The sequence below is a fragment of the Thalia democratica genome, unplaced genomic scaffold (genome assembly GCF_965202585.1).
Source record: "Thalia democratica unplaced genomic scaffold, ktThaDemo2.hap1.1 HAP1_SCAFFOLD_1555, whole genome shotgun sequence".
NCBI classification, from domain to species: domain Eukaryota; kingdom Metazoa; phylum Chordata; class Thaliacea; order Salpida; family Salpidae; genus Thalia; species Thalia democratica.
The window spans coordinates 1-27,922 of record NW_028140397.1 but is presented as its reverse complement, the minus strand read 5'-3'; the positions used below and the strand labels follow the sequence as shown (position 1 = coordinate 27,922).

General features: G+C 25.3%; 1 protein-coding gene and 2 pseudogenes across 2 annotated transcripts; 1 reads left to right on the top strand and 2 right to left on the bottom strand.

Moving 5' to 3' along the window:
- Positions 1–339: 339 nt before the first annotated feature.
- LOC145848604 (ammonium transporter Rh type B-A-like) lies at positions 340–5,746 on the top strand (the record flags this gene model as incomplete). The annotated part of the gene is made up of 7 exons (XM_082953961.1): positions 340–487; positions 2,182–2,326; positions 2,614–2,777; positions 3,852–3,989; positions 4,869–5,002; positions 5,330–5,510; positions 5,635–5,746. Coding segments are annotated over 7 exons (985 nt in total), but the record flags the coding sequence as incomplete, so codon positions are not given.
- A 9,854-nt stretch (positions 5,747–15,600) lies between these two features.
- LOC145848603 (charged multivesicular body protein 3 pseudogene) lies at positions 15,601–17,656 on the bottom strand (annotated as a pseudogene).
- Positions 17,657–27,033: 9,377 nt separating this feature from the next.
- Positions 27,034–27,917, bottom strand: LOC145848605 (charged multivesicular body protein 3 pseudogene; annotated as a pseudogene). The gene is made up of 2 exons (XR_014372063.1): positions 27,855–27,917; positions 27,034–27,429 (listed from the first exon to the last, which is right to left on the bottom strand). The product of XR_014372063.1 is annotated as a charged multivesicular body protein 3 pseudogene (transcript).
- Between the last annotated feature and the right edge of the window lie 5 nt (positions 27,918–27,922).

Sequence of the window (27,922 nt, the reverse complement as noted above, 5' to 3'; positions counted from 1 at the left end):
AATCATATTTTTGAGTTAAATGCGGTTTTTTTATGATCTTAGAGTTTTGCTATATTTCTATAAGTTTTTACGAGTTTTTTTATTTTTCCATAATATTAAAAATTTTTAAAAATAGAATTAAAAAATTTATAAGTTTAACTATGTATTGACATTGAGCTGAATGAAAAGTAAAGAACAAGGTGAACAATTTTAACATTACATTATTTTGTTTTCGTAATTGGAACGTTTAAAGCATTGGTTTAAAAACCTAATAAAAATTTACAAAAAAAAATCAGAGCTTTTAATAATTTTTATTCTATATTTATCATTTTTATTATTTATAATTTTTTTAAACAACAGTTTTCTTAAGGCGGACTTCGCTGTAGCTACTGTTTTAGTTTCGTTTGGAGCAGTTTTGGGAAAAACAAGTCCTATGCAGCTGATAGTAATGGCTACATTAGAAGTCGTGTTTTATAATGTCTCATTGTACGTTACATCACTGTTAAAGGTAAAAACTAATTTAAGCTGTTAAATAAAGTAGTTAAGTTTGTTTAAACTTTGATTTTATACATTATTTAACAAATTTGTTATAAAAAACTTTTTTTTCGTAGTTTTAAGTTAATTTCAGCTTAATGTTAAATGTTTTAAATATATTAATTTGTAGATTTATTTAAATAAAGACCATTTTATAAAAAAAGTTTTACTTTTTTAATACATAACCTTCTAGAACACTTCTTGTTTGAATCTTACATTATATATATTAGTACAAAAAAAAAGATGAACTAAATACTTTATAAGAACTACTGTTTTAAATTGAATGTTTTTGTTAATTAATATTTTGACGCACTTAAATCTTATCACGTTTATAAAAATTTCTAAAATACGATAGGTCTAACTAGAATAGAGTAAGCCCTAAGTTCTTATTTAACTAAGTACAAAAGTGTACTTTGAATAGTTAAAAACATTTTCATCTAAGCACTAATAAAAAGAAGAAAATAATTAATATCTTTTAATTTCATGTAATAAGTTAGTTACTGAAAAAGTTATTAGAAATAAGTTTATTTTAAGTATATATTTTTCCAAAACTTACATAAATTTTAGTGTTTATACAGTGGTTTCAAAAGGTTGCAAAATAAAAATGTTTTCAAACATCTTGATAAAACGTAGTAGTACGAACACTGTCTATTAATATGGTAAAATTAAAGTATAGCAGTCCAATATTGATGTTTTTTCATCAGTTATATGAAATCCTTACTCTTTAATAACTTTTTTTTTTGTTATTTGTCGTACTAATACTCCTGTTAAATACTAGCATCATTTTAACTTAACAATAGTTCATTTCATAGTTAAACTTTTCTGTAATCGTTAGTTTTCACATTATTAGTGTTTTCTTGTTTTTCAACATTTTTATTTAAAACGCCCTTAATAAAATTTAAATCAAGACTTTTTTAAATATAACACATTTTAATATTAATCTTAGTTGTTCTAGTACCTTCATCAGTTTTTATGTTAATTTTCTAAATAAAGTCTCTAATCGTATTTTATTTATTTTCAACCAGCAACTATCAATATTTTTGTACTTTGTAATAACAAATTCATATTTGTAATTCACTTAACCTACATCGAGATTCCACAAAGGTAATTTAAAAAAGAACCAAGAACATATTACGCTAAGTGTTTGTAAATCTAGATAATTAAAAAGTATAACCAGCTAAAGCAAATAGTTCTAAAAAAAAAATTAAAAAGTATCTTTATATTTTGATTTTCATTTATGTTGTTCATAAACTAGTCATTAAACAGTAAAAATAGTTCAATTATGATAAAAGTATCATTTACTATTCAGTATTTTTTTTTTGACCAGTAGAATACTTTATAATAAAATCTTATAGTTGTACTTTAATTGTCACATTTGCAAGCCTTTTTAAAAGCTAAAACTACTTGCAAGAAAAAAAAAATTAAAAACAATAAAATGTACAGTATTACTTAGAAAGAACTAAATAAATATAGCTATTTACTTAACATTTAAACTAGCCACTTAAAAACTTTCTGTTTCATTATAATAAAATAATGATAATAAATTTTCGATGGAAAGAAAATTACAGGCAAATTAACTGTTTATTTAAAAAGCTAGTCTTTTTTGTGTAGACTATCATGTAAGTTTTGACAGCTACATTGGTTACTAACTGATTTATAAAACTGCAGCTAAGCGATATAGGAGGAACAATAGTTATATATGCTTTTGGAGCTTACTTTGGTTTAGCTGTGTCTTTTGTTTTAGGAAGATTTTATTCATACAAATCAGAGAAAGAAAGTTCAATATACCAATCAGATATATACGCATTTATAGGTAAGCGTGCTTTTCATTTATCTGTTTTATTGAAAAAATTCAACATTTTTTTTGATATGCGTTTCTAAATTTCATAACGTACTTCAATTTTTTTTTAATAATTTTCTTGTATTTTATATAACATTTATTTTTGTCATTAAGTTTTACCTTATTTAATTCTAAACTTCACTAGTGGGAATTTTTTAAAGAACTGAAATAAATTTTTTTTTACTGTATTCTGCTTTGTTAATTCATGTTTTTTTTCTAGAGTTCTACTTTTTGAAGGTTTTAAAAAGTTTATACATTAGGAACTCTGTTTTCTTGGCTCTACTGGCCAAGCTTCAATGCATCACCTGCATTTGGAAGTGATCGGATGAGGGCTTACATCAACACGATAATGAGTCTTACGTCGTCAACTACTATGACGTTTGCAACTTCGGCACTAATCGAAGAAAACAACAACTTCAACCCAGTGCGTTTTTACACTAACATTTTAGAAACTAAATAAAAAAAATTGTAAGTGTTATTTTCTCAGCTTCAAAAAGTTTTTAGTTATTTTAGATAAAGTGCTACTTACACTTTTAAAAATTTTAAAAGATTAATTTAAATTTACTTTAAAATGATTAAAACTTAAGCTGTAAAAATTAGTAATTTGCACTCAAATGTAAGTTAGTTTATTTTATTCAGTTACTATTTTAAATGATGAATTAGTAGAAATTGTTCTGCGATATAGTCGACAAACAAATTAAGCAAACAAAATTTAATATATCTCAGTACATTATTTATTAAATTGAAAATATACCGAAAAATCCTTTAGTTTTAGTCTGAATTTTAATAGCTAATTTAGTTAGCTACCATGTGTTACCATAAAAACAATTCGTTTTCAAACTACTCATTTGAAGCCCGACTGTTTAAATTTCAATTGATATTTTTTCACATAAATTATAAATTTTCCTTGCCTTGAATTTTTGCTATAATTGTTATAGCACCGAGTGTTCTAACTTTAGTTTATTCTGATAAATTTGTTTTAAATGTTGTATTTAGAAAACACTATAACTTTTCACCTCTTTTAAAAACTAAATTATACAGTTTAAAAAACGTTTAAAACTTACTTCAACCTAAAATTGTTGTCGAAGTTTTGAAAAACAGCATTTAAAATATTTACAGCATTTAAAATTTGTATTTTATCATGTTACAATTATTTTAGGATTAAGAATTTTTGTACTTTAATTATTAATTTTATCAATAAACATTTTTAAAAGTATAAAGATTTTTTGGCAAAATATAAAACTTTAGAATTTATAAGGTAACATTTCAGGTTTTAGGTTTTACTCTTTGACTTTTCATAACTACTGAATTTACTATTTTAGATTTAAACTTATTTACTTTACACTTATTCATAACAGCTAGAAAATATACAATTATAAGGCTAATCTATATATATTGTTTTTAACACTATGATAATAAGTTTAACTAGAATACTAAAGAAAAACAACATAAGCTCATAGTTTCATACTTATATTAAATTATACAATGAAAATGTTAGATGCAAATCCAAAATGCAGCAATTGCAGGAGGTGTAGCAATTGGAACGGCAGCCGACTTCTTGGTGCAACCTTTTGGTGCATTGCTGATTGGAGCAATAAGCGGCATTGTTTCCGTTTTAGGATTTGCATATATGCAGGTTAAACAAAAATTTTAAATAGTCGCTGAAGCTACAAAAGATACTTGTAAAAAATAAGCTTGTACTCAAGTGAACTATAAGTATAAAACGACATTTTAAAAAGTACATTATTTTTAGTAGGTTTAAACAAAAAAAAAACTACTAAAACTAAAAAGAGAGCTTTTTTCTGATGCCTTGGTTTAAAAACTAAATAAATAAGTGTATGTATAAGTTAGTTATAGTTTATTAAATTCAAAAAAGAAGTAAACAAAAATTAAAAATAGTTAAAAAATTTTAGTATTTTATATTTATTACGCTTTCAAAATCAAACACAAAATTGTTTTTGTTATAAAGAAATATTTATAAAAGTGATTTTTAATTGGGTATAATTTACAAATAGTAAGTATTTAGAATACAAACTAACATTTTCATAGAATTTAGTGTTACTATTACTGTTGATAAACTTTATAAAGTTGATAAGTTTGATAAACTTTTTATATCTTGTATTGTCTAAGAAAAAATTAAATACAAGGAAAACTACTAACAAAACATTGCAAAAATAAAAACAAAAAATACATTACAAACCATAATTTAAGCCAACCATTGGGTTATTTTTTGCTTTAGTTGTAGTTAGTTATATTTAACTTTTAAAGCAGCTTTGACAAAACTAAATGCTAAAGTTGTAACTTGTGTTTAACACATCTTAAAAAAGTTAAAAAACGTAATGAAACATTCGTTATATAGTTTATACAGTTTTTTAACATCTTATAAAAATATAACTTTACTTTATGTTCATACAATAATCTTTATATTAAACTGTTCAAAATGTATGAAACTCAAAAATATCGTCAAAGTTTGTCATATTCGTACTTTTAAAACAATGAAAACGTTAAAAAACAGCCGTTTTTGAGAAAAAGATTGGGACTACACGACACTTGTGGAGTGCATAACTTACATGGAATGCCGGGTATATTGGGAGGTGTTGCGAGTGCTATTGCGGCTGCATACGCCTCTGAAACAAACTACATTGATAGGTTCAGTTAATAACTTTAAAATTAAAAATAACTTGTCAACCTTTTTTTTCGTATATCACTTTGTCTACGTATCTAAGAGTTTTAAATTTAAAAGGTATATGTTCTGCATTTAAGTATATACTCGCATTAGTTGTTAGTATTTAGGTCCTTAAAAGGTATCCGTGGTGAACGCCTCGATAACCGAAAGGTTTGTTCGTACACCAGGTCCTTGGACCAAATTTTTTGTCGACTATTAAGCTATAAATATACTACATATTTTTTTATTTAGTTATAAAAGATACGTTATAAAACATATTTATCAATATTTAAAGCAAAATATTTCAACAGTTATTCAAACGTTATCAAGCATTCATCATCTTCTGTACAAGCTTCTTATCAAATATACGCAATGCTGGCATGCCTCACCATTTCTGTTGTATCTGGAATTTTTACTGGCTTTGTCATTTGCATACCTGTAATGAGTACCTTGACAGACACAAAAATTTTCGAAGACAATGTATTTTGGAACGTTAGTGTATATTTATATATAATTTACCAAATTAAGTTATAATTGAATGAGCTAATATAAGAAATTTCAATGGGAAATTATAATTAATTTTTAAGAAAATCTTATATCAACAAAAAACTTTTAGTGTGAAATGTACAATGAAGAAGTTGGAAATGCAAGTAAAGAGCCATTGAAAGAGATATCTAAAGATAATTTATAGATTCTTTTTAGCTTTTGAAATTATTAGATAAAATTATCAGATTTTGAAGAGAATTAAAGAGGCAGATTTACCCATTATTTTTAACATATGAAACTTTTCAAGTTGTAAATTATTTAAAACTGATTGAATTTGTAAACCAAATTTGTTAAATTAAGCATAAAATTTGGTAAATAACACTTTTAAGAGCTGTGAAATGAATTTTTAAATATATGCAAACTATATAATTTTAATTGAATTTTATGGTACTTTTTAGCATAAAGTTTATATTAAAAAATTTAATAAAACTACTTGAAAAATTTTAAACTGTTATTTCGGTTTTTTTTTAATACCTTTTTTTGATCTTTACTGATTTTTTTAGTACTTATAGCATGGATTGTTAATTTAATTTTTTTTTTTCTTTTTCAAGATATTTAAAATTTGTAAAATACAAACTAAAGTAAATTAAATAAGTTAATGGTAAATGTTCTTGTAGTTATTGAAAACAAATAAATACACAAAGTATAACAACATGCGTTTCTACAATAAGTTTTAATTAAATATTACTGAGTCTATAATAAACTTTTTTAATAAAATTAACCAAAATATGCACTTAATAATCCTAAAAATTAAATATATACTGTTTTTAAACTTTTCATTTTTTACGAAATTCGACCATTTTTTACTTTTCATCAAAAACCCCTAAAACAACTTTTTTAAGTTAGTTGTTGCCGCTTTACTAGCTTACGCCCCCATATTTCGTAAAGTTTTAATATTGCCCTCTTACTATTTATTATCTCCGACTTACTAAAATCACACTTAAAAGGTGTGGTATTTCCAATTTCGGGAAATTCTGCTTTAGAACTCTAGACATTTTATTGTATTTTGATGTCACTACTCTTAAAATACCAAAATTAACACAACACGTTTATATATAGTTGAAGATGAATAAGTTTAAAGATGTTACAAAAGATGCTTAATATCTTAAAATAATTGTAAGTCTAGTGAAAATCAAAATCTGTTTTTAGGAAACTTACGTTAACTTTTTTGTACATCTTTAGAAATTTTTAAATAAATGATACAATACATTTTAAGAATATTTATAGTTATGTAATTGTTTTAAGCTCGATACAAAAAAAATGTAACAATATCTGATAATATTTGTGAAAGTATTTTGTTTAATATTTTTTGAGGATTTACTTACTAGAAGTGAAAACAAGTTTAATAACTAGGTTTAAAACCCATTGAAGAAATAAAATGTGTAAAGTTCACATGATAAAATACTCTACATCCTTTCAAAATGATCAAGCTTTAGTTTATCTTAAACCAAAATAAACCTTCAGCAGTCGTAAACTATTTCAAACATTTCTTTAAAAACATATCTAATTGAAAAAATTGTCTAAATCTGTTCAAAAGCAAAATAAATTATAATCTTTAAACTTGAACATTAAAAATAAGCTATTTATGCACTATCTATAACTTCTTTGGGGTATAATGAGTAACAATAACACCCAAAACACCTCATAATAATACATAAAGCGTTTCAGGTATATTCAAATAAGAACATAATCGGGGTCATAACAAAAACTTGGACAACAAACATGACTTTTTTAAAAGAATTAAACAGGGGAAGGGTCAAATAAGCACGAAAACATTTTTGTACGAAGGGAAAATTTTGCACAATGACACTTTTGCACAAGGGGTCACTTTTACACAAAGACAATATTGCACGAAGGGTCACTTTTGCACCAGAGCAAAAATAATGAAAAAATAAAGATACTAACCAAGAGTAAGGGTTAAAGGTAACAGTGGTAGTAAAAAAAAATTAGAAGTAGAAATAATATTAAAAAAACGTATATATTAACTAGAAAGAAATACCGACCAAGGGTTAGGGGTAAATGTAATAGTTAAAAAAAAAATCTAAAAAAAAAGTTAATTAAAAAAAAAAAGTTACCGACTAAGGGTAAGGGTTAGAGGTAATTAAATTAAATTAACAAAAAAAGTAAAAAAAATATGTAAAATTTTTAGCTCGTACAAAAGTGTCTTCTTGCAGAAGGGACCCTTAGTGCAAAAGTGACCCCTCGTGCAAAAGTAACAACGTGCAAAAGTTTCCCTTCGTGCATATTTGACACCTACCCATTAAAACAGCGTCAAAATATTGTATTTCATTTTATAAGGTGAACGATTACGAAAAAGTAAAAGTTTAAAAACATTTAGTTTTCTAAAGCTTATTTTACAAGAGGTTTTCGAACCATCTTGACTTTAACAAAGTCGAAACTTTACTTTAGTTTTATGCAAAAAAGAACTTATCATATTTCTATTTATCCATACTTATACAACTTATAAAGTTCTTGATTTTATGATGTATATTAACTCAATACTAGTATAATATTAACGATTCGGTTTGTTAGTTTCTTAATGTTAAGTAGTAAAAAATGTTTATAACTATAATAAAAGTGACTGGAAAAAATTACCAGTTTTTTATCAAAATCAAAAACTGCTAGAAACTTAGAAAGATTTCTTTTTAGAAGTTTTTTTGTAATATTTTTTCAAAGTTTTTGTAATAGCAATCACGAAAATTAAGTTTAAGTCAAATAAGAGAAAAAAAGTAAATTTATAAGTATAATATAAATAATGACATGATGTAATTTTTATTTAGTTAATGTCGTTAAATATTTTGAAACTTATGCTTGTACTTACTAATCAGATATGGTAAAAATTTCAATGTCATTTTTTTCAATATACAGCCGTTATAAATAAAGCTTCTAAACGTCAAGCTGTTCTATGAATTATACTTTTTACACTTAATTCATCAAAAATAGACGCATGCTAATCTAAATAAGAAAATCTAGTGTATGTATAACAACTAGGTCTACAACAACTCAAATTATGCCTTTTTTTCCTAAATACTTAATCGTAGGTTTGTGCTGGTGAGAACTTTTGTTTATAAATATACAGTTAGTTATTGTTTATTTAAAAAACTAGTGAAAATAGAAAGTTCCTGTACACAAAAAGTAAAGTACATTATTAAAATAAACACCTTACTAAATTAATTGCGAACCTTTTAGTATTCTCTGTTAATGATTTTATAAAATAACTTGAGAAATATTTTGCAAATATTTTGTAACTAAAACTACAAATATTTTGCAAAATGTTTAGTTTTAGTTACAATGTAACTTATTTCTACTCTTCATTACAAAATCCAGAATGCCTAGATTAAAATCCAAAAATTCCAGACCCTAGAATATCTAGTGTAAACTTAAACAGTTTCTGATTTAGTTCGCTAGATTTACACGCTCGCCGACCGCAGTATTTTTTTGTGATTTTCACTGTAATTGCTTTGTTTTATTTATCATTTATAAAAAGAATTTCTATAAGATCACAAACAGTAAGTAGAATACAAAAAACGTTGCTCACTTTAACTTATCAAATATATTTTAGATTGTATTTTCCAAGCGAGCAAGCGAGAATGATTGGTGGAGAAGTATGTAGAATCAATTTGAAAGTGAAAGTTATTTCATATTCCGATTATTGTCTTACTTGAGCCCAACAATGTGGAAATTCAAAGCATATGCGATAAAAATGAGTTAGCTTTTAAAACTTTGCTTTTTGTTTTTATATATTAAATTTTTGTCATAAATTGCTGTAGATATGAGCGGAAATTTGAACTAGTTAAATGTACATTTTAAAGATAAATACTTTTTTTGATTAACCTACTAATTATAAATTTAAATAAATATTTTAAACTCGCTGTATCAAAAGTGTTAAATACAAGTTTTAGTTTAACCATCTCTTTTTAGACATTATCTACTTTAACTAACATTTTTTATTAAACATCTTTATAATATTATTTTGTTTTTTTTTAAGTTTAGATTTGCGCAGATATCACCATTTTTATAATGTTTAGAGTAAAACTCATTTTTTCACCAATTAAGAAGTTAAAATAGTAAATCAGTATTATACAACTATTTACATTTTACAAGAACTGTCTAAGTGTTTTGTAATATCAAAATTATTTCAAAAAACATTGACTTAATATAAAAAAGTTATGTTTAAAGATTTTTTTTTTTCGTCTTTTCTACTATTGCTTACTTGTTATAGTAAAATCTAATTATATTTTCAATCTTAACTTCTGTTTAATTTTTTTTAACTTGATGTAACAACTTAACAGTACAAGTAATTTGTGGAGTTAAACCTTATACAAGTTTATTTAGTTGTACAAAGATGAATGAGACTTTTATGAGGCACACTACAGAACACACAACAACTATGTACTAAATGTTAGTTTTGTATTGTTTTCAGTATAAAAGTACAATAAAATGCTTTTAATAATAGTTTTTGCAACTAAAACATAAATCTGTTTTTTTTTGCTAAGCGGCAACGACTTAAACTTATTAATACTTTTTTTAAATGTTCTATCGTTCTCTTAATCTATTGCAGCTAATTTAAAAGTATCTCGTATTATAAATAAAACTTATAACAAAAATTATTTTAATATCACAAAGTTGATATACTAGAACAATTTAATTATTCATTTTTTTTTTAAATTTATATAAAAATATTTTCTATTAGATTTTTAGTGAACACTTATTTTTACAAGTATTGTCATTTATTTTTGACATGTAAAGAATTTTTACAATTATTTTTTATTTAAGGTGTATTAATTTCGTGTGAATTTGTTAATATAGATTTTATTTAGAAATATAAACATAACCTTATTGTAACTTAATCAAAATATGTAGAAATACTCCATTGCTTTTTTTACAAACCTTTTAGTATATTTTATATAAAAATTTGAGAATGTTGAGCAAACAAAGAAGATATATTTCAGCTAACCCTTAACAAATACTTCTGTTAGCAAATATTTTGAAATTAAATTTTGAGTAAGTCAACAATTTAAGGTTTCATGAGAAAATACTCAATTGATAAATTAAGCAAAATTATGCAAAATTAATTAGAGATAAATTAACAATTAATAATTACACATTTATAAATCAATTACTAATTTGACTAAGATAAGCATACGTACAAATATAAAAGGAAAACAAACAATGAATAAAATAAAATGAGCGACAAACTAGACAAAACATTAATAACAACTTATAAAGGTTAGATTTCTAAACGTACTGTTGCTTTGCATAACTTAGATCTAAACATTTTTTGTAAATAAAGATTCTAAAACGCTTAGATGATATTATTTACGTGCTTTAATTAAAATTTAGAAATTACTATAATTTTAGCTTTTCGCACAATCATAATTGTTTAATAAGTTTTCAGCTATTGCTGATGACCTATTCGATGGTTTATTCAAACTCGTGTCACCCAACTTTTAAGGGATTTTGAAACACGTTGGTCTCTACTAACATGAAATATTTGGGATGTTCCAATATACACAGTATACACAATCACAGTGGCATTTGAACTTGTAAATGATTTTACTTTCTTCTAGATCGGCGGTGACATCCTTTATAAATACCATTCAAAAGTTTTCTGCTAAATTGGCTTATTCTTAGTTGTACAGAATTAAAAGTAGAGTTGACAATATTTTTGACATTCTATTCAAAAGCTATTGCTTCTTTACCTAAATATGGAAGTCTTGAATATATAGGGTACATTATTGGTCTTTTTTTAATTGGTTTTTACAGTTTAGTGATCGTAAGTAATTCAGTAGATGAACACAATAAACGAACATCAAAGAAAGGTTAGCAATTATCTTTTTATTTTTTATAGTAAACTTTAAATTAAATTTGGGTGTAAATTAGAAATTTTGCTAAATACTTCATCACTAATTGAGATATATTTTACTTAATTTCTCAATGTTTTTAAATGAATCGTGTCTCAAATTTCTATATAATATCGGTACAACTAAAAAGTTATTAAATATATGCTCACTAAATATCTTCAGAAACCTACTGCAGACTAACAAAATTTAATGCACAGTTTTTTCTAAAAATAACAAAACTTTTAAAACTAGTTAATTAATGAGAATAATACGAGTAAAAAAATGATCAACGCAAAAACAACTATTAAACTAAGTCAAACAAAAACAAAATGGCCAATTAAATAAACAAATAAATAAAGACACTTTGTAGTCAATTTTTTTTTTCACATAATTCTAATTTGTTTAAAAAAGTTGAAATAGTCTCTAGTCCAGGGTTTCCCAAAGTGGGCCATGACAGATGTTCAGGGGACCATGAGCAGCAAAGAGGCTAAAGGGTGGGGGGCATGAGCAGTAAAGTAGCCACAGGGGGAACAAGAGGTCATAATTTGAAACAACTTACACTAGATATTCTGGAGTTGATTTTAAAGAGCAAAAAAAAAGGTCTAGGTGTTTTTAATGGTAGTTTTTTGAGTAATCTTGTTAGAGGGGGCCATAGCTTTTTTAATTTCTTTTAAGGGGGGCCATTTGAAAAAAAGTTTGGGAAACCTTGCTCTAGTTTTTCTAGGTCACCTAAAGTACCACATAGGTTAATAGATTCAAATCTCAATAGCTTATAGTTATTAGCACAATCGTGTTATTAAAAACAATTTAAATTTTATTGTTAAAATATTTTTTTCAATATCAAATTATTTTATAAAAGTGTTTGCTACAGTTGAAAAAAATACTTAAACAATTTTCCTAAAGGAAAAAATAAAAATATAGGTAGATATTTTTATAATTTATTAAAACTACAATTTACATCGTAGAATGTTCTTAGAAATATAAGTATAGATTTCTTAAGTTAATAATCACACTTAGTATGATGTATATAATCACAAAACTTAAGTTTTTAAAGTATTTCAATAATTTACAGGTTTACGCATAATGTATTGTAAAAAGAATTATGATTTTTAAACATCACCACAGAAAATACTTAATCTATCTTAGTTTTCACCAAAGAATCATTTACTCGTTTACAATTTCAAAGACGGGTGGGAACCACTTTGCAAATTTCTTAACTTGCCAGTACCAAACAAGCAGTTTCCACATAAAAACAAGAAGGGAAACATCGTTCGAAAAGTTATGGAAACGCATCCACTGTTTATAAGGACGCAAAGAGAAATTATGTTCAGTTTTTCTGTGCTTATTGGAGCGATTGCTTATGCTGTTTATAATGTTTTTTCAAAAGTTTTGTTGAAACTTTTATTCAATATTTGAAGAAAATTTTACACTAAATGTGTTTTTGATGTGATATATATCATATAGTAGTATCAAAAGTTACTTTGAAAAAATAAATTCTATAAGTTTATAAACATTTTCATTGTTGTTCTGTAACATAAAATAAACTTTTTTGGTACTCAAACATTTTATGATAGTTCTCGTTTAAAATAATATCTTTTTTTTCGCTTACTAAAATAAAATAAAATAGTACTTTAAAATATTTTTTTGTTGATTTGAAGTTTGATGTTTGAATTTGCAATGTATAACAATTCCATTTATATAGCTATAACTAGTTGTGTATTTAGCAAACCAAAATTTTATATGTTCTATTCAACTCTTATCCTTTTTTTATCTACCCTTTAGATTTTCATGTTGTGATAAAGGTTTTTTGATTTGCTGTTCATCAACTATCAAACTACACGTTTGTGTTTGTCTTCACGTGTTCTTGTTTATTTTGTTTATTGTAAAGCTACTTGTTCTACAGACTTAAGATATTCATCAAAACAAAACAACTATTAATCACAATTGAAATTAACATGTTATCTTAATTTATTTTAAATAAAACGTTGATGATATCACTTTTATTAATTATACTGTACTTATAGTACTCTATAATTAATTCTAGAGTACAAATTAAAAATTTAACTTAAACAAAACTATATCGTTATAATAATAAAACTATGGTAAATTAATTACTTTCAATATGTATATGTTAACAACAATTTGAATTTATATAGTAACAAATGTTTCAAAACTATATAGATTGACTGATTTTGAATAATTTATAAGAATTTTTTAAACTTTACAGCTCTTTTATAGTAATAGTTGTTTTAAAAGTGTTTTTTTTTTGTACTTTTATTAAGAAATGTTATATGTACTTAAAACATTTGTAATATCTATCAGTGAATCCATTTTTAGCACTGAATATTTTTCATTGAAAATTTCAAGTAGTATCTTTTCAGTAGTAACTAAAAAATGGTACTTTTTTTAATCATTTTCAAACTAGCTCTTTTTAAGTTATACATAAGTTTTTGATAAAAATAATTAAGTTTTAAAAATATTTCTTGTTGACTTTAAATATCATTAAAATTTTTTATTTATTTTAAATCAGACTCCTAGCTAAAGTGTCACTCTGTGCTTAAGTGTCATCCTGTGCTAAAGTGTCACCCCGTGCTAGAGTGTCACTCATTGCTAAAGTGACACTCCGTGCTAAATTGACGCCGTGCTAAAGTTTCACTCCGTGCTAAAGTGTCACTCCGTGCTAAAGTGTTACTCCGTGATAAAGTATCACTCTTTGCTTACGTGTCATTCCGTTCTAAGGTGCCACTCTGTGCAAAAGTGACGCCCGTGCTTTTCTGACCCGTTCCCGTTTGCTCACTATTAAAATAAGAGCACACGAAAAAATGTACTTGCTTTTTAAGATATACTCTTCAAGATAAAAACTGCGTACGGGCAATACGTTTCTACTTTGCGGACTGCATCAGGCCTCCAAACCGCAGTATTACAACCTCTAATTATGGCGATTAAAGTGAAGAAGAATAAATTTCATATTTTATAAATTTAAGTAAACCATTCTTGTTCAAAAAAAAACTAGTTTGCCGAAGAAGGATCTGAAAGTACTTCAAACAATATAATAAGTATGAAATTAAAACTTTGTCTTATATGTCGAAAGGGTAAAATATGCAGGAAGACGCTTTTGCACGGGTTGAATTTTTTTTTTGTTAGTTTAATTTTATATTATATTTTATTATTACTATTACCCCTAACTTAACCCTTACCCTCAGTCGGTATTTCTTTTTTATTATTATATTTCTTGTTTTTTTCTTTGATTAGTAATTTTATTAGGTTCTTTTTTTCTTTTTAGCCCTAACCCTTACTCTCGGTCGGTAACTGTTTTTTTTTTGTTACTTTTTTATAGTTTTTTACTTTTTCTTATTTATTTTTACTATCACTGTTACCCCTAACCCTTACCCTCGGTCGGTAATTATTTTTTGTCTTTTTGATTTTTATTTTCTTTTTCTGTTTTTTTTTTCACTCTCGTGCAAAAACGACCCTTCGTGCATATTAGACCCTTCGTGCAAAAGTGTCTTCGTGCATATTTGACCTGTTCTCATTTTATATATAGTTTTATAGATTTAGTATAACCTTATTTACAAACTACTTATAACTATTTTGCCATTAATATCACAGTAACAAGTGCATTAAATTTAAAACCTTTTAACAGCTATGCTAACAAGATCACAAGTTTTTTTAAATTATAATATAAAAATACATTTAACAATCTTTAATTAAATACAATTAGCTAAATACAACTCATATTTATTAAAAATCAAACTTGATAACGATTTAATGAAGTTTCAAAGTCAATAAAGTCGAATAAAAATGGTTACTCGTTTAAGCGTTCAGTTTTCTAATAAGAATTTTGATAGTATTGGTTTTTAAACTAAAAGGAAACTTAAGTATTGGTTTTTTGACCATTTCTTACATTCATTAACATAGAATAGAACATCTATTTACAATAGTACGAAAAGTTAAAAATCAATCTCTTAAACATTCTCAACATAGTTCTTTTTTTCCGTTTTATAACTCCTATAAAAAAAGTGGATTTTTTTTTATTTAACTTCAACATCTAATTAACACTAGTTTTTATAAAATACATATAATAAGTTCATTTTGTGTAAACTAAATTCATAAATAAATAGAGTATGAGCTACGACCTAAAAACTTAAATACATTCTAAATCTATTAAATTAAAAAAATTTTTATACACTAATTTAGTTTCTTAACGCCGCTAGTCTCTTTTCAATGTCTTCATCTTCCTTTTCACTCTCTTCTTCATGTTCGCGGGATGTCCTCGGCACTGAAACTTGAGGCAAAGCAGAGTCTTTAGCTTTAGGAAGAGCTCCAACAATTTCGGCCAGGACCTTGTCAATTTCGGTCTGGGTGTCCTCGTCGTCAAGGTCGTCGTCCTCAAGGACATCATCCATCGTTTCCTCCACCATTTCCGACATCATGCCCATTTTGGTCAGTTCCTTACTCATGGCCATCATGTTGTTGCGAATAGTGTCCACTTTGACCAGGGACTGCATCGCCTTCATTACTTCTGTGGACTGCTGAAAGGCCCCTGACACTTTTACCATGGCAACCTGGTTCTTTACCTGACAAGTTATAGAAAAAAATGACAATATTGATTTTACATTTTGTACTATAAGAATTGTTAAATACTAGCTTTAATCATCTGTCAGGAGTAAATATCCTTATATAAATATTTTTGATCAGTTTCTAAGATACAAAACTTTTTTTTATCTATCGTTAAAAATTAGGCTAGGGGTAGACAACGTACGACTCACGGACAAGCTCCATCCCAATAAGAGAAATCTCTTGCCAACCACATATCTTTTTAACTTTAAAATATCTTGTTCACATTAAGAAATATTTCTTTTTAATAACAGATGTTTTTGAATGTGGTAGTAATTATATTTTTAGTTACAACATTGGTCATTAAATGATTCATCAAGTGCATTTTTACTTTTAATTTTTTTTGTACCATTTTTTTTTCAGTTATGCAGCTCGCTTAGACTTTTTAAAGAAATCCAGCTCGCAAAAGTTTTCATTAAAACATGGACCGCTTGATAGAAAAGCTGCCCAACCCCATATATTAGGCTATGATCTAGCATTTATAAGCATTTTATTTAGTTTATTTTAATATTCGCTTCCATTACCACATAAAATAATATAAGGTATGTATTGTTAACAGCAACAAAAATTATTAAAAAAGTTATTTAACTTAATCTTAAAATTTTAATTATGTAAACTTTATTGCAGCATTTAAATAAGTTTATTTTGTATTAATAGTAGGCCAGTAAACTACGCTCTATTGAGAAACAGTTTTCGGTTAGCGACATACGTTTAATTAATAAAAAAATACCTAATTTGTAATACTTTATAATAAAAATTGTCACTCATGTTAATTTAATTATAGACAAGGTTGAAAGACTTTTTCAATAAGGTTTAATTTGTTAAACATACTTTTGTCTTTTTTAACCAAAGTTTAAGCTACATGCGTATAAAGAAAAACGTTTTTTTTTTATAAAACCAGCCATTAATCTTAAAAATATATCGAACCCTAATTTATTTAATAGTATTTTTTTGAATTGTAAAAAAACTGTTTAAGGTAAAAAACAATTACTGTGGTTAAAATAGTAACTTTGAAATATAACCAAATACACCAGTATTTTGTTACACTCTAATACTGTAGTAACAGTTTAGTAGGAATTTAAAGAGATAGCTCCTAACAAGTCTGACGGTATATTCATGAATTTCATTAAATAAGATTATTCAATTAAAGAAAAAACAGGTTCTTCGAAGTATTTAAGAAAATATTATTCTTTGAAAGTTGATATCTTTTTTAATGATACATAAAATTCTTTATAACATCATATAAAACAAAGACTTTAGATAGACATTAACTAAAATATAAAAATCTTACATTTCTAAACTTAAAAAATAAATTATAATTAAAAAAACATATGAATTAATTTTACAAACTTGGTAATCAAGCGACTTGAGTTGCGCAATCGAGTTATGAAATCTAGAAATGGTCTTGTTGGAATCAACAATTTCCTTTGCCAGTATCCTACAAGCTTCTCTGTCACCATTTTTAGCTAATTTCTTTATTTCAATTTCCACCTTCTTTTTTGCATTGTTGACCTCAAACACTTGTCTCTGCAAACCTCTTTGCTCTTTTCTACAACTCGACGAGACTTCTCGTGCTTTTTCACGTAGGTCAACTTTTTTATTTTTGCGAAACAGCTTTTTCAAGAAACCCATGTTTGTGTTCTTTGTTTTATTTTTGTTCATAAATCTAATCAAAGATGTTTTTATAATAAATCATCTTACACTTAGCACAAAACTTTTAATATATACATTACCAGCTTTAGTACATTAATTAACATTTAATGTAATCATATGATTTTATCGTAAATATTAAGTTTTGTTTTTAGTTTATAAGTTTTATAGTAAAAACTAAATGTTGAAATAGTAAATTGTATTAACCGGTTAGTATATAAACATTTGTAAACACTAAAAAAATTACTGATTTTAAAATAATTAACTAACTTTATTAAATGTTTAGATTTTTTAGCAATTACATTAAAGATAAATTTGCGTTCATTTTTATGCATTAAAAAATATCAAAAAAACATGTTGAGACTCTCAATTCTTACTAATATAATTTAAAGGTATTTTTATTGTTTCTATTTAAAAGCTATATAAATTGCAAACCCCAATATTTATTTTAAAATGGTAGGTATCAAATTTAATTTTCTTTTTTTTTTTTGATACTTTGAGCAAACTTTTAACTACTGCTTGTAATAAGCTTTTATTGAGATAACATATTTAAAGTTCTATAATAAGACAACATATGTCATTTAAGTTTGAATAATTCATCATAGTAGAAGCGTAAAACTAAAAGCTATAAAATTGCCTTACCGTAAATTCAAAGCTAACACATCAAAACAACATAACATAAAATTACCTTGCGTAGAATTATAAATTACATATACTAAGATTTTGTATAAATACTAAAATTAAAAACGAAAAGTTTCCTTTTTTTATTAGTTTCTCCACTATTTATTTTGATTTAATTAAAAATTCTATCACTTATGGTTTAAACAAAGTTTTATTTTCTCAAATGAAAAAATTATAAGATTAAGAAAAGTCATACTTTTCATATTCTTATAACTTGTATTAATTTACTTTGTTCGAAAAATAAAGATATTAAATTAAACAAAATTTAATTTTCATTGCTCTTAAATAAATGATTGATTTTAAGTGATAAAAAATATAAACACAGTTGATGAATTAATGAAAAGATAAACTACGTTTAAATTTGTTGCAAACAACTTTAAAACAGCCTTTTTTTTTGAAGCAAAAACTTTTAGTTATAAATTAAGCTCAAAAACAAAACAATGAAATATTTTATCAATCTTCGAGTACTATTTACAAAAACAAAATTAATCTCCATAAATGTTTACAATACAAGGTTTACAATGAGTTATTGCTACTACTATTACAAATGGAATAAACTTACTGAATTGGTGCATATGATGTTAACAATGATGCATGAAGTATAGATGTAAAAGATATTAATTAATCAAGTATAAAAACGTTTAGCTGACATTACTTAAGCAATTATATTTATACATATCAAGTTTTTTTAACTACACAACTATAAGAAAAATAATATAAACTATGAAGTCAAATTAGTTGCTTTCTTTTCTATAAGTTAAATAAAAAGCGTAGTTAAATAAGTACATTTTAAGAAATTTATATGTTAAAAACACGTTGTAATGAAAAAACTTTAATCAAATAAGATAATGCATTATTTTCCGTAATAAACAGTTTTATTTTTATCTCTAGGGTTGACACCTAAAAGTACGTTTTTGGTATGCTAGTAAAGTTTATAAAACAATAAAAACTCACAGATTAAAAAAAACTAATTGTTTTTATAATACAAATTACAAATACAAAATACAAATCCAAAACATTTTTGGTTTTTAATCGAAGTTGCATAATAAAAAATATAAAGTGTATTTTATTTCATAACATAAGATTACTTATAATTTTTTTTTACATAAAAAAGACCAGTGTTTTCAAAGTGTGAACAGTAAATTTAATGAGTAGAATTATTTTAAATAAGTAAACATTGTATTTTATAATAGTTGTAGTTCCTATTTATTAATAGTTCTCAACAGTTTGTAATAAAGTTTGTAATAAGAAAAAAATAAATAAAAAACAATAATATTTTTTTACATTAAAAAAAGACTAATTAATTACCTAGTGTGAAGAATTTGATTTTAACTGAATTACTATGAAAAAAATTTAGTTTTAAACGTTAATGTTAAAAATAATTAGGCTACAAAATTAAAATAGTTTTAATTCAAATTTAACATATTTCAAGTTTAAATTTTTATCTCAGTATTAAAATTCTCTAAAATATAGTATAAATAATACCTTACTATAATTAATTTTATTTTTTAAGGTTTATACATTCTGCATAAATCAACTTGTAGCAACTAAAACTATACAATTTTCTAAAAAAAACAGGCAACTTTATTTGTATGTTTGCAACTTTACCTAAGTATTTTATATTTGTAACACAAAGATGTACGTAAATTCAGATTATCATCACACTTGAACGACTTTTTACTAACCTTAATTGGTGGATAGTTATATTATGTATAGTCTATTGTTTAGAACAGTTAGAAATATAATTTAAGATTCTAATAAGTTATAAAAGTTGGTCAATGACACCTATTAATTTAGATACAGTATTAAAAATATATTTAGCTATACTCTAATCATGTAGTTTAGCACAAGCTGTAGAATAACCTGAAAGTTGCATCAGCTTTGCAAAAAGGTAAAAAAAATTCTATACGTTTTTATCATAATCAATTAATCAGAGTTTTCTTTTGAATTTGAATATTTACTAATTACATTAAAATTAGCTTAATAAATCTAAAATTTTAAGTATTTTCTTAAATGCTTATTTTTGCATTTGTTCTACTTTATTCTTTTACACTTGGCATGAGGCTTTTCAAAAACTTTTATGAAGATAGTTTAACTTAAAAAGACTTCAAACTAATGTACCTTTTTAATTAAACTAACTTATTAAATTTTGGTTAAAAGAAACAAGTCTTGAAGTTGAACTATAAATACTTTTTTATGTAAACTTTAGCTATCAACTGGATACAATTCTAACTTTAAATGGTTTGTTAAAATGTACTAAGAAAATATTTTTATTTATTTTCAACATCTCAATTTTTAAAATTTTATTTTCTTGAATATTATTAAAAAAAATATATAGAAAGTAGTTAGTAGAATCTTTTATACATATATTTATTTTTCTTTTACAGTTGTGTAGAACCAATATACTATTTAGACCTTTTATAAAGTTTTAAAAAGTAATCATAATAAAATTTAAAGTGAACCAAGCAGCCTTTTAAATGTGTGTTTACATCATATCTATCTCTAAAATAAATAAAAATAGCTGACTACAACATATACAACGTTTTTTTAATGAACTAATATGTACCAAAACTAAAACTGTTGTAAATGTTTTGTTATTTTGACAACAAAATATTGAGTATAATTTGAAGTCTTAAATGGACTTTACTTGAAAAAAAAACTCTTTCAAGTTTTAATTGTTATAAGTTTCTACTTAAAAAAGTACTCTTAATTTGCAATAAATTCAAAAGCAAAACTATGTACACAATAGTTCATCAGTTTTTAACTTTCTTTGACAAACACTTTAGTTTGAGTTGTAAAAAATCTTTTAAATTTTAAAATAACTTTTAAGACTAAAGTAAAAAGGACATTTTGTTAACAAACTTTTATTAAAGCTCGTAACAGGGCTAGAAGTAACAGTTTAAAGTTTAAATTTTAAACCTTGACACACGATTTTGATAGTAATAAAACAGTTTTCATAAACGAAATTCGATTTTTGTTTTTTTCTGTGTAAATTTATATAATATTCTATATATATTATTTTTTGAAAACTTTTTATTTGTAAGATTTGTTTGAGGATTTTTACAATTACTATATTTATTATTCTTTTGTGTAAAATATTTTACTCTTTTCTTCTTTGTCTATCTCTAACATATGTCTTTTTACAAGCAATTGAGTATTAATAAGCATACAAATGGTTTCTGAAGGCTCTAATTGTCTAATAATTACCATATAAGGACCAGAATTCCAGAAATAAAGAGTTCTGAATACTTAATAAATATTTGTTTTGTTAGCACTTAAAATTTAATGCTCGAGTTATCGTTCGGATATTTTCTTAAAGAAATCTCTGGCTTTCTTGTTGCCGCATTGTTTATTAAAAAATATTATAACAAAAAAGGCTTTGCGTTCTAATCCATAGAGACATAGTTATGAAAGTTTATCGATGAATCGTTATGTCATTATAAGTTTAAGCAAACAGCCTTGGATATTAAAACACTGATGCATCAACTTTGCAACAAAGGCTAAAACAATGTTTGCTAATTTAAAACAAACAAAAAAGTTTTTAAATTGATACCAAGCTAAGCTGTGTCTAACGTAATAATTATGAGGTTAATTTATTAAATAACTATACTCTGAATTTGCAAAATTTACTGGTAAGATGGGAGATGAAATATGAGACTTAGTAAGGCTCTTTTTACTATACAACCTCTGAAATACATAAATATAGCTACTGTGTAAACAGGTTTTCAGTTCTAAATAAAGCTTTTAAATGCGAACAAAAATGGGTATCTAAACACATGAAGGAAATATTTTGCAATCATGGCTTCGATATACACATCTAAAAAGGTATGTTTAAAGCTGACTTCTTAGATATTTTTATTTTTGCTTAAGGGAAGATACGTATGATTATTACAGAAAAGCCAACAGTAAAATCTTATAAATCCATAACTAATCCAATTACTAAAAAAAAACTATAACAATCAGTCCAATGATAGGTAATCAGTCTAATGATACGTAACTGTCTTTGCAAATTAACTGCCAACAAACACATCTTTGATGTTTGAAAAATCAAATAATGACGGTCTTGTAAAAAATGACCACGAAGAGATAATGAATTTGAATGCCACATACAGAGTATCATACAATAAAAGCTACAGAAGCAGAAAAATTATAAAATTCATCCTCCTTTCTGTAATCCTGTTAAAACCATCTTAAAATTTTAAATTTAGGTTTTTAGAAAAGTTCCAGTTCAAATATTTTACAAAATAACATAAAACTGAGTTATAGCTGCTTAACTGATTTAAAAGTATTATAGAACCATACATTCGAAAAATGCTACACAAATCTAATTTGATTGATAAACTCTGTATTTACAGAAAAGATACCGCATGCCATTTCAATGGACAATACTTGCTGAAAGGAGTATATAAATCAAGCTACCAGCCAAAATGTAACCAAAGAGTACATTAGATCAACTGAAGTTATTTTTAAGACATTATATAGCCTACATAAGTAAAATTTTAAGTTAAAAAAATGTACTCAAACAACTCTATCTAGATAAATACAAAAGTTTAAGCTGAAAAATAGCGAGGTCACTTGGTCTATTATTACCCACAAAACCCAATGCAGGGTTGCCACAGATCAAGCTGAGAAAAATCTCCTGACTTTTTAGTAAAAATTTCCTGACTTTTCTAAATCAAACTACTTTTAATTAAAACTTATTGTAAAATACATAATCAACACTTGAAACTATATAAAGTTTTCAATCTTATTTTCATACAGGTTAAAACAACAGTTTTTTTTTTGCTGAATTCAATCATCTGACTTCCATTACATCACTTGAACCATCTGTGTATGATTGATGTATTTGCAATAAAGAGCTCTATCAGCAAAATACTTGTATTATTACCTTATAAACACAACTTGTCTGAAAAAAGACACAATTTTTTAGCATTTCCTAATATAAATGTATCTAAATAAACGAAAAGACATATAAGGAACTTTTACAATTAAAACCTTAAAACAATAACGAAATTTTACAATTAAAACCTTAAAAGAATAAATAAGTTAATCAGACACTGTTTTTTTAATTATATCTAGTAAAATTTATTTTCTCCGTTTCTTTGTTAATACTTCAACCTCTTCATCTAATTAAAATATTGTTTCCTTTATCTGGTCTGCATCCCGCTTCATTTTCTTGAGAGTTAAAACCATTTGCCTCATTTTATTTAAATCGTGCTCATTTTTTGCCCCTACAATTGTCGAAAAGATTTTTTTCTTTAAGTCTAGCCACAACTTGTGGGCTTCATTTTTTTTTCTATTTGCATTCATTTATCTTTACCTCAATTTTTGCTGCCTAAATTATTAACTAAAACAAAAAACACTTTGACCAAAAAATTATGCTATATAAACTTTTGTGTATATATCACAGTTTAAGTATGGAAAGTGTCCTTGCTACAGATCATCAATACTAAAAAGCTAACAAAAACTGCTTGTTCAAGTAGGGTAGTTGTTCATTATGGCAATAGAAAAATTCTGCAGTTTAGCAGTTGATATTTTATTCATTTAAACTAGATGAAGGCATTGAAACTCAAATAATTTTGTAAATTTCTAGAAAAAATTTGCATTTTTAGTCTGACTTTCAAGGATTTCTAATTAATTTTTTACCACCTGCTTAGGATAATATGGAATTTTGTAAATTTAAACTGACAAAATCTAACTTTTTATTAGTTTTTTTTTTAATTTCCTGACCTTGTGGCAACCCTGCCAATGTAAAGTACAACTTTAATTAAAACTGTGCTCAATTTGCAAATCATAGAAAATGGCAATCAACGAAGCCAACAGAGATTGTTTTTTAGTTAAACAAAAGTTATATCTACTCTACAGTGTGTCCACTTTTAGCAGATAAACAACTTGTTTTTAATGTAAGTTTTGCAGAAATAAAGAACTCAGAATAATCACTCTACATTTTTTTTAATTTAAAACATGGTAGCTTAACTTTTACGCGATGCCATAATGGCAACTTTGCTTATAAATTATAACTATTAAGCAAAGTTGCCTGGATGCTAATGTTGCTATGCCAACTTAACAATAGTTTTTTTGTTTCAACTTCAAATTTCATGCTCAGCAATATTTGTGAATAATTATAACACTCATGGTTGCCACTGATCAAGCTCAGAAAAACTTCCTGACTTTTTACCAAAATTTTCCTGACTTTTCTAAATCAATTTTACTTATATAAATTGTTCACTTAGTTTAATAAAGTACTACCAAAACTATTTAATATAAAATCCTTAAAATAAAAATCAATTAAAAAAGAATATACTTAAGTAACTGTAAAAAAAAACATACAAAAGTAAACTATATATCTGTTGTATAAAATATTTCCTCTCATCATTTAGTATAAAGTTTGTAACAAATAAATATACTCTCATTTACTTTAAAAACTTAAGTTACTCTACAAAAAATACAAACAATAAGTAAACTTAATCTTGGCATATACCTCTCTTATAACTTAATTTATAAATTAAAACAACTTTGAAAAAATTATAAACAGGTAAAGTATACATATTAACTTGTTACATAAAATACTAAACTAACTACTTAGTTATAAAGAACTCATTAATTTAAACCAAAAACACTTTAATTCTAAAATTATGCTATATAAACTTTTGTGTATATATCACAGTTTCACTATGGAAGTGTCCTTGCTACAGATCACCAATACTAAAAAGCTTACAAAATCTGCTTGTTCAAGTAGGGTACTTGTTAAATATGCTAATAGAAAATGCTTGCAGTTTTATAAAGGATATTTTACTAATTTATACCAGGTGAAGGCATTGGAAATAAAATTAAATATTTATGTAAATTTCTAGGAAAATTTTGGAATTTTTTCTGACTTTAAAGGACTTTTAATTATTTTTTACCATTTGAAGGCTTTGGAATACAAGGAATTATGTAAATTTAAACTGCAAAATCTGACTTTTTTTTAACTTTTATCAAATTTCCTGACTTTTTTTCAAAACCCCCCATTTTTTCCTGACTTTTGTCATTTTTTTAAATTTTTCCTGACCGAGTGGCAATCCTGAAAATTTTTGGATTTACAAATAGCATGAATATTATTGGTTATATTAATAAATTAATATGCTTATGTTAATAACAAGGCACAAGTGAAAATACCATGCATAATGAGAAATTCTTAACTAAATCAAATATACCAAATGCAAAGCTTAGAAGTATTGTAAATCTTATGAACTTTTATTCTAGCGTATCAAAAAAGTTTAAAACACGTTTTATCTTTAAGATTTAAATAAGTTCATTATTATATCGTCATCTTTTTACAGTGTTTTTTCTGATATGTTTATTAATTCTTCCAACTTTCAAAAATATTTTATTTAACAGTTTAATGCTCTAAAAACAATAGAAAAAACATCATTTGAATTATTTAAAGTTTATAATAAGCTTATATGACTACATAGTTTTAAAGTTCACTTCAAAATATTTTTGTTTTTTTCTAGATCTACTTGAGCCTATGTTTAAGTTTTAAAAATATTCAACTCTCCCATAAAGTTAAAACTAGAAACAAAGTTTTAAGTAAACTATTTCCATTACAAACTAGAAATCTAGTTTAAAAATAAACAAAATTTATTTTTAAGTAAGTATTGGTTAAAATGTGTTATATAGAAGTAAAGTTCCATTTTCAAGTAAAGGTTATTTTATAAGTTAATAAGATAAGGACTTTTAAAGCTAAAACACCTTATGTCAGTTTTAGACGATCAAGTTGGCGATTTATAACAGTTTTATAATTCATACCTTTTGTAATGTAACTTCCATTATCAAAAATGTTAAAATGAAATTATATAAGAATATCTTTGGTCAAATAAACTATTAAACAACTATATTATTTCCTAAACAATAAAGCTTTAAGATTTTAAAACTATATAAAGAGGTAGTGTTAAAATTTTTTCTACTTTATTTTTGCATAAAATATATTATATTTTTACTAAAAGTTTGCAGACCTAAAGCTAAGCTGTTTACATACAAACTAATCTGTTTCAAAATAATTTGTTTTAGATATAGGTAGATTATTTCCAACCATTTTTTTATTTTTAATAATGATAATAATAGTAAGGTTCTGAAAGCTTCTTGTATCTTTAACTTTTTTTTCTAAAAAAACTTAGTAAAGTTGAGGTTTAAATAATCAAATAACTTTCAAGGCAATTTATATAGAACAAGTTGTTCATATGTTAAAAATGAAATCAACTTACTTTTATTTAAAGATTTAAAAATGTTAAGATTTATCAAAAAAACAACTCAAAAAAGATCAAAATACTTGACATATTAAACGCATCTAAAATAAGAAAGTTTTAAATGAACTTTTGATTTTACTTTTTCAAAAGTTTTGAAAAACTTAAAACAATTATAAATTTTTAAGACATCTTCATTTTTATACACTACACGTAAAATTTCAAAAACTTTAATCAAAATTGTTTCCGTAAACATAATTTCAAAACAAAATATAAAAACTTTAGAATAAAACTATGTATAAAACCTATAAATTATTAAAAAACAAAGTTTTAAATTAAGTAAAAAAAAATATTTTCGATCGTTTGATTTGAGTTTCAACACAAATAAAATAGATAGTAAAATGTACAAATTTTAGAACTTTGAGATAGAAAATTAAAACAGTTTACGTCTCATTAACCCCTCAAAGCGGCTAATCTCTTTTCCATGTCTTCATCTTCACTTTCGCTTTCTTCTTCTTCTACGCGGGAAGTCCCCGGCACAGAAACTTGAGGAAGGGCAGAGTCTTCGGCTTGGGGCAAACTTCCAACAACTCCCTGGGTGATTTCGGCCAGGACCTTGTCAATTTCGGTCTGGGTGTCCTCGTCGTCAAGGTCGTCGTCCTCAAGGACATCGTCCATCGTTTCCTCCATCATTTCCGACATCATGCCCATTTTGGTCAGTTCCTTACTCATGGCCATCATGTTGTTGCGAATAGTGTCCACTTTGACCAGGGACTGCATCGCCTTCATTACTTCTGTGGACTGCTGAAAGGCCCCTGACACTTTTACCATGGCAACCTGGTTCTTTACCTAGAAAGAATAAATATTTAGACTAAAGATAGTTGAGCAAGTAGCTGTCTTGCTACATTTCTATACATAAAAATAAATGCTTTTATTCGAAAATTTCGAGCATAATATTTTATGACGTCTTATACAAAATGAGAAATTTGTAATGTATACCATGAAATTTAAAAAATAATAATAGAATCAGAAATTAAAAAAGCATTTAAAGAGTTTTTTGAAATTTTAACCTTTCCCTATGAATAGAATATAAACTGAACTTTTTCGCTTTAATATCTGAACTTTAAAACTAGAAATGAAAGTCAATAACTGTTATATTATTATTAGAAAAAATAAACTGAGTATTTGTCAAAATAAAACTTGTGCTAATCAAACTAGTTTTAAAAATTTACTACATAATAAATACACCAGTACAACTCTAGAATCAAACAAACTTGGTATTCGAGCGACTTGAGTTGCGCAATCGAAGTGTGAATTCTTGAAATGGCTTTCTTCGTGTGAA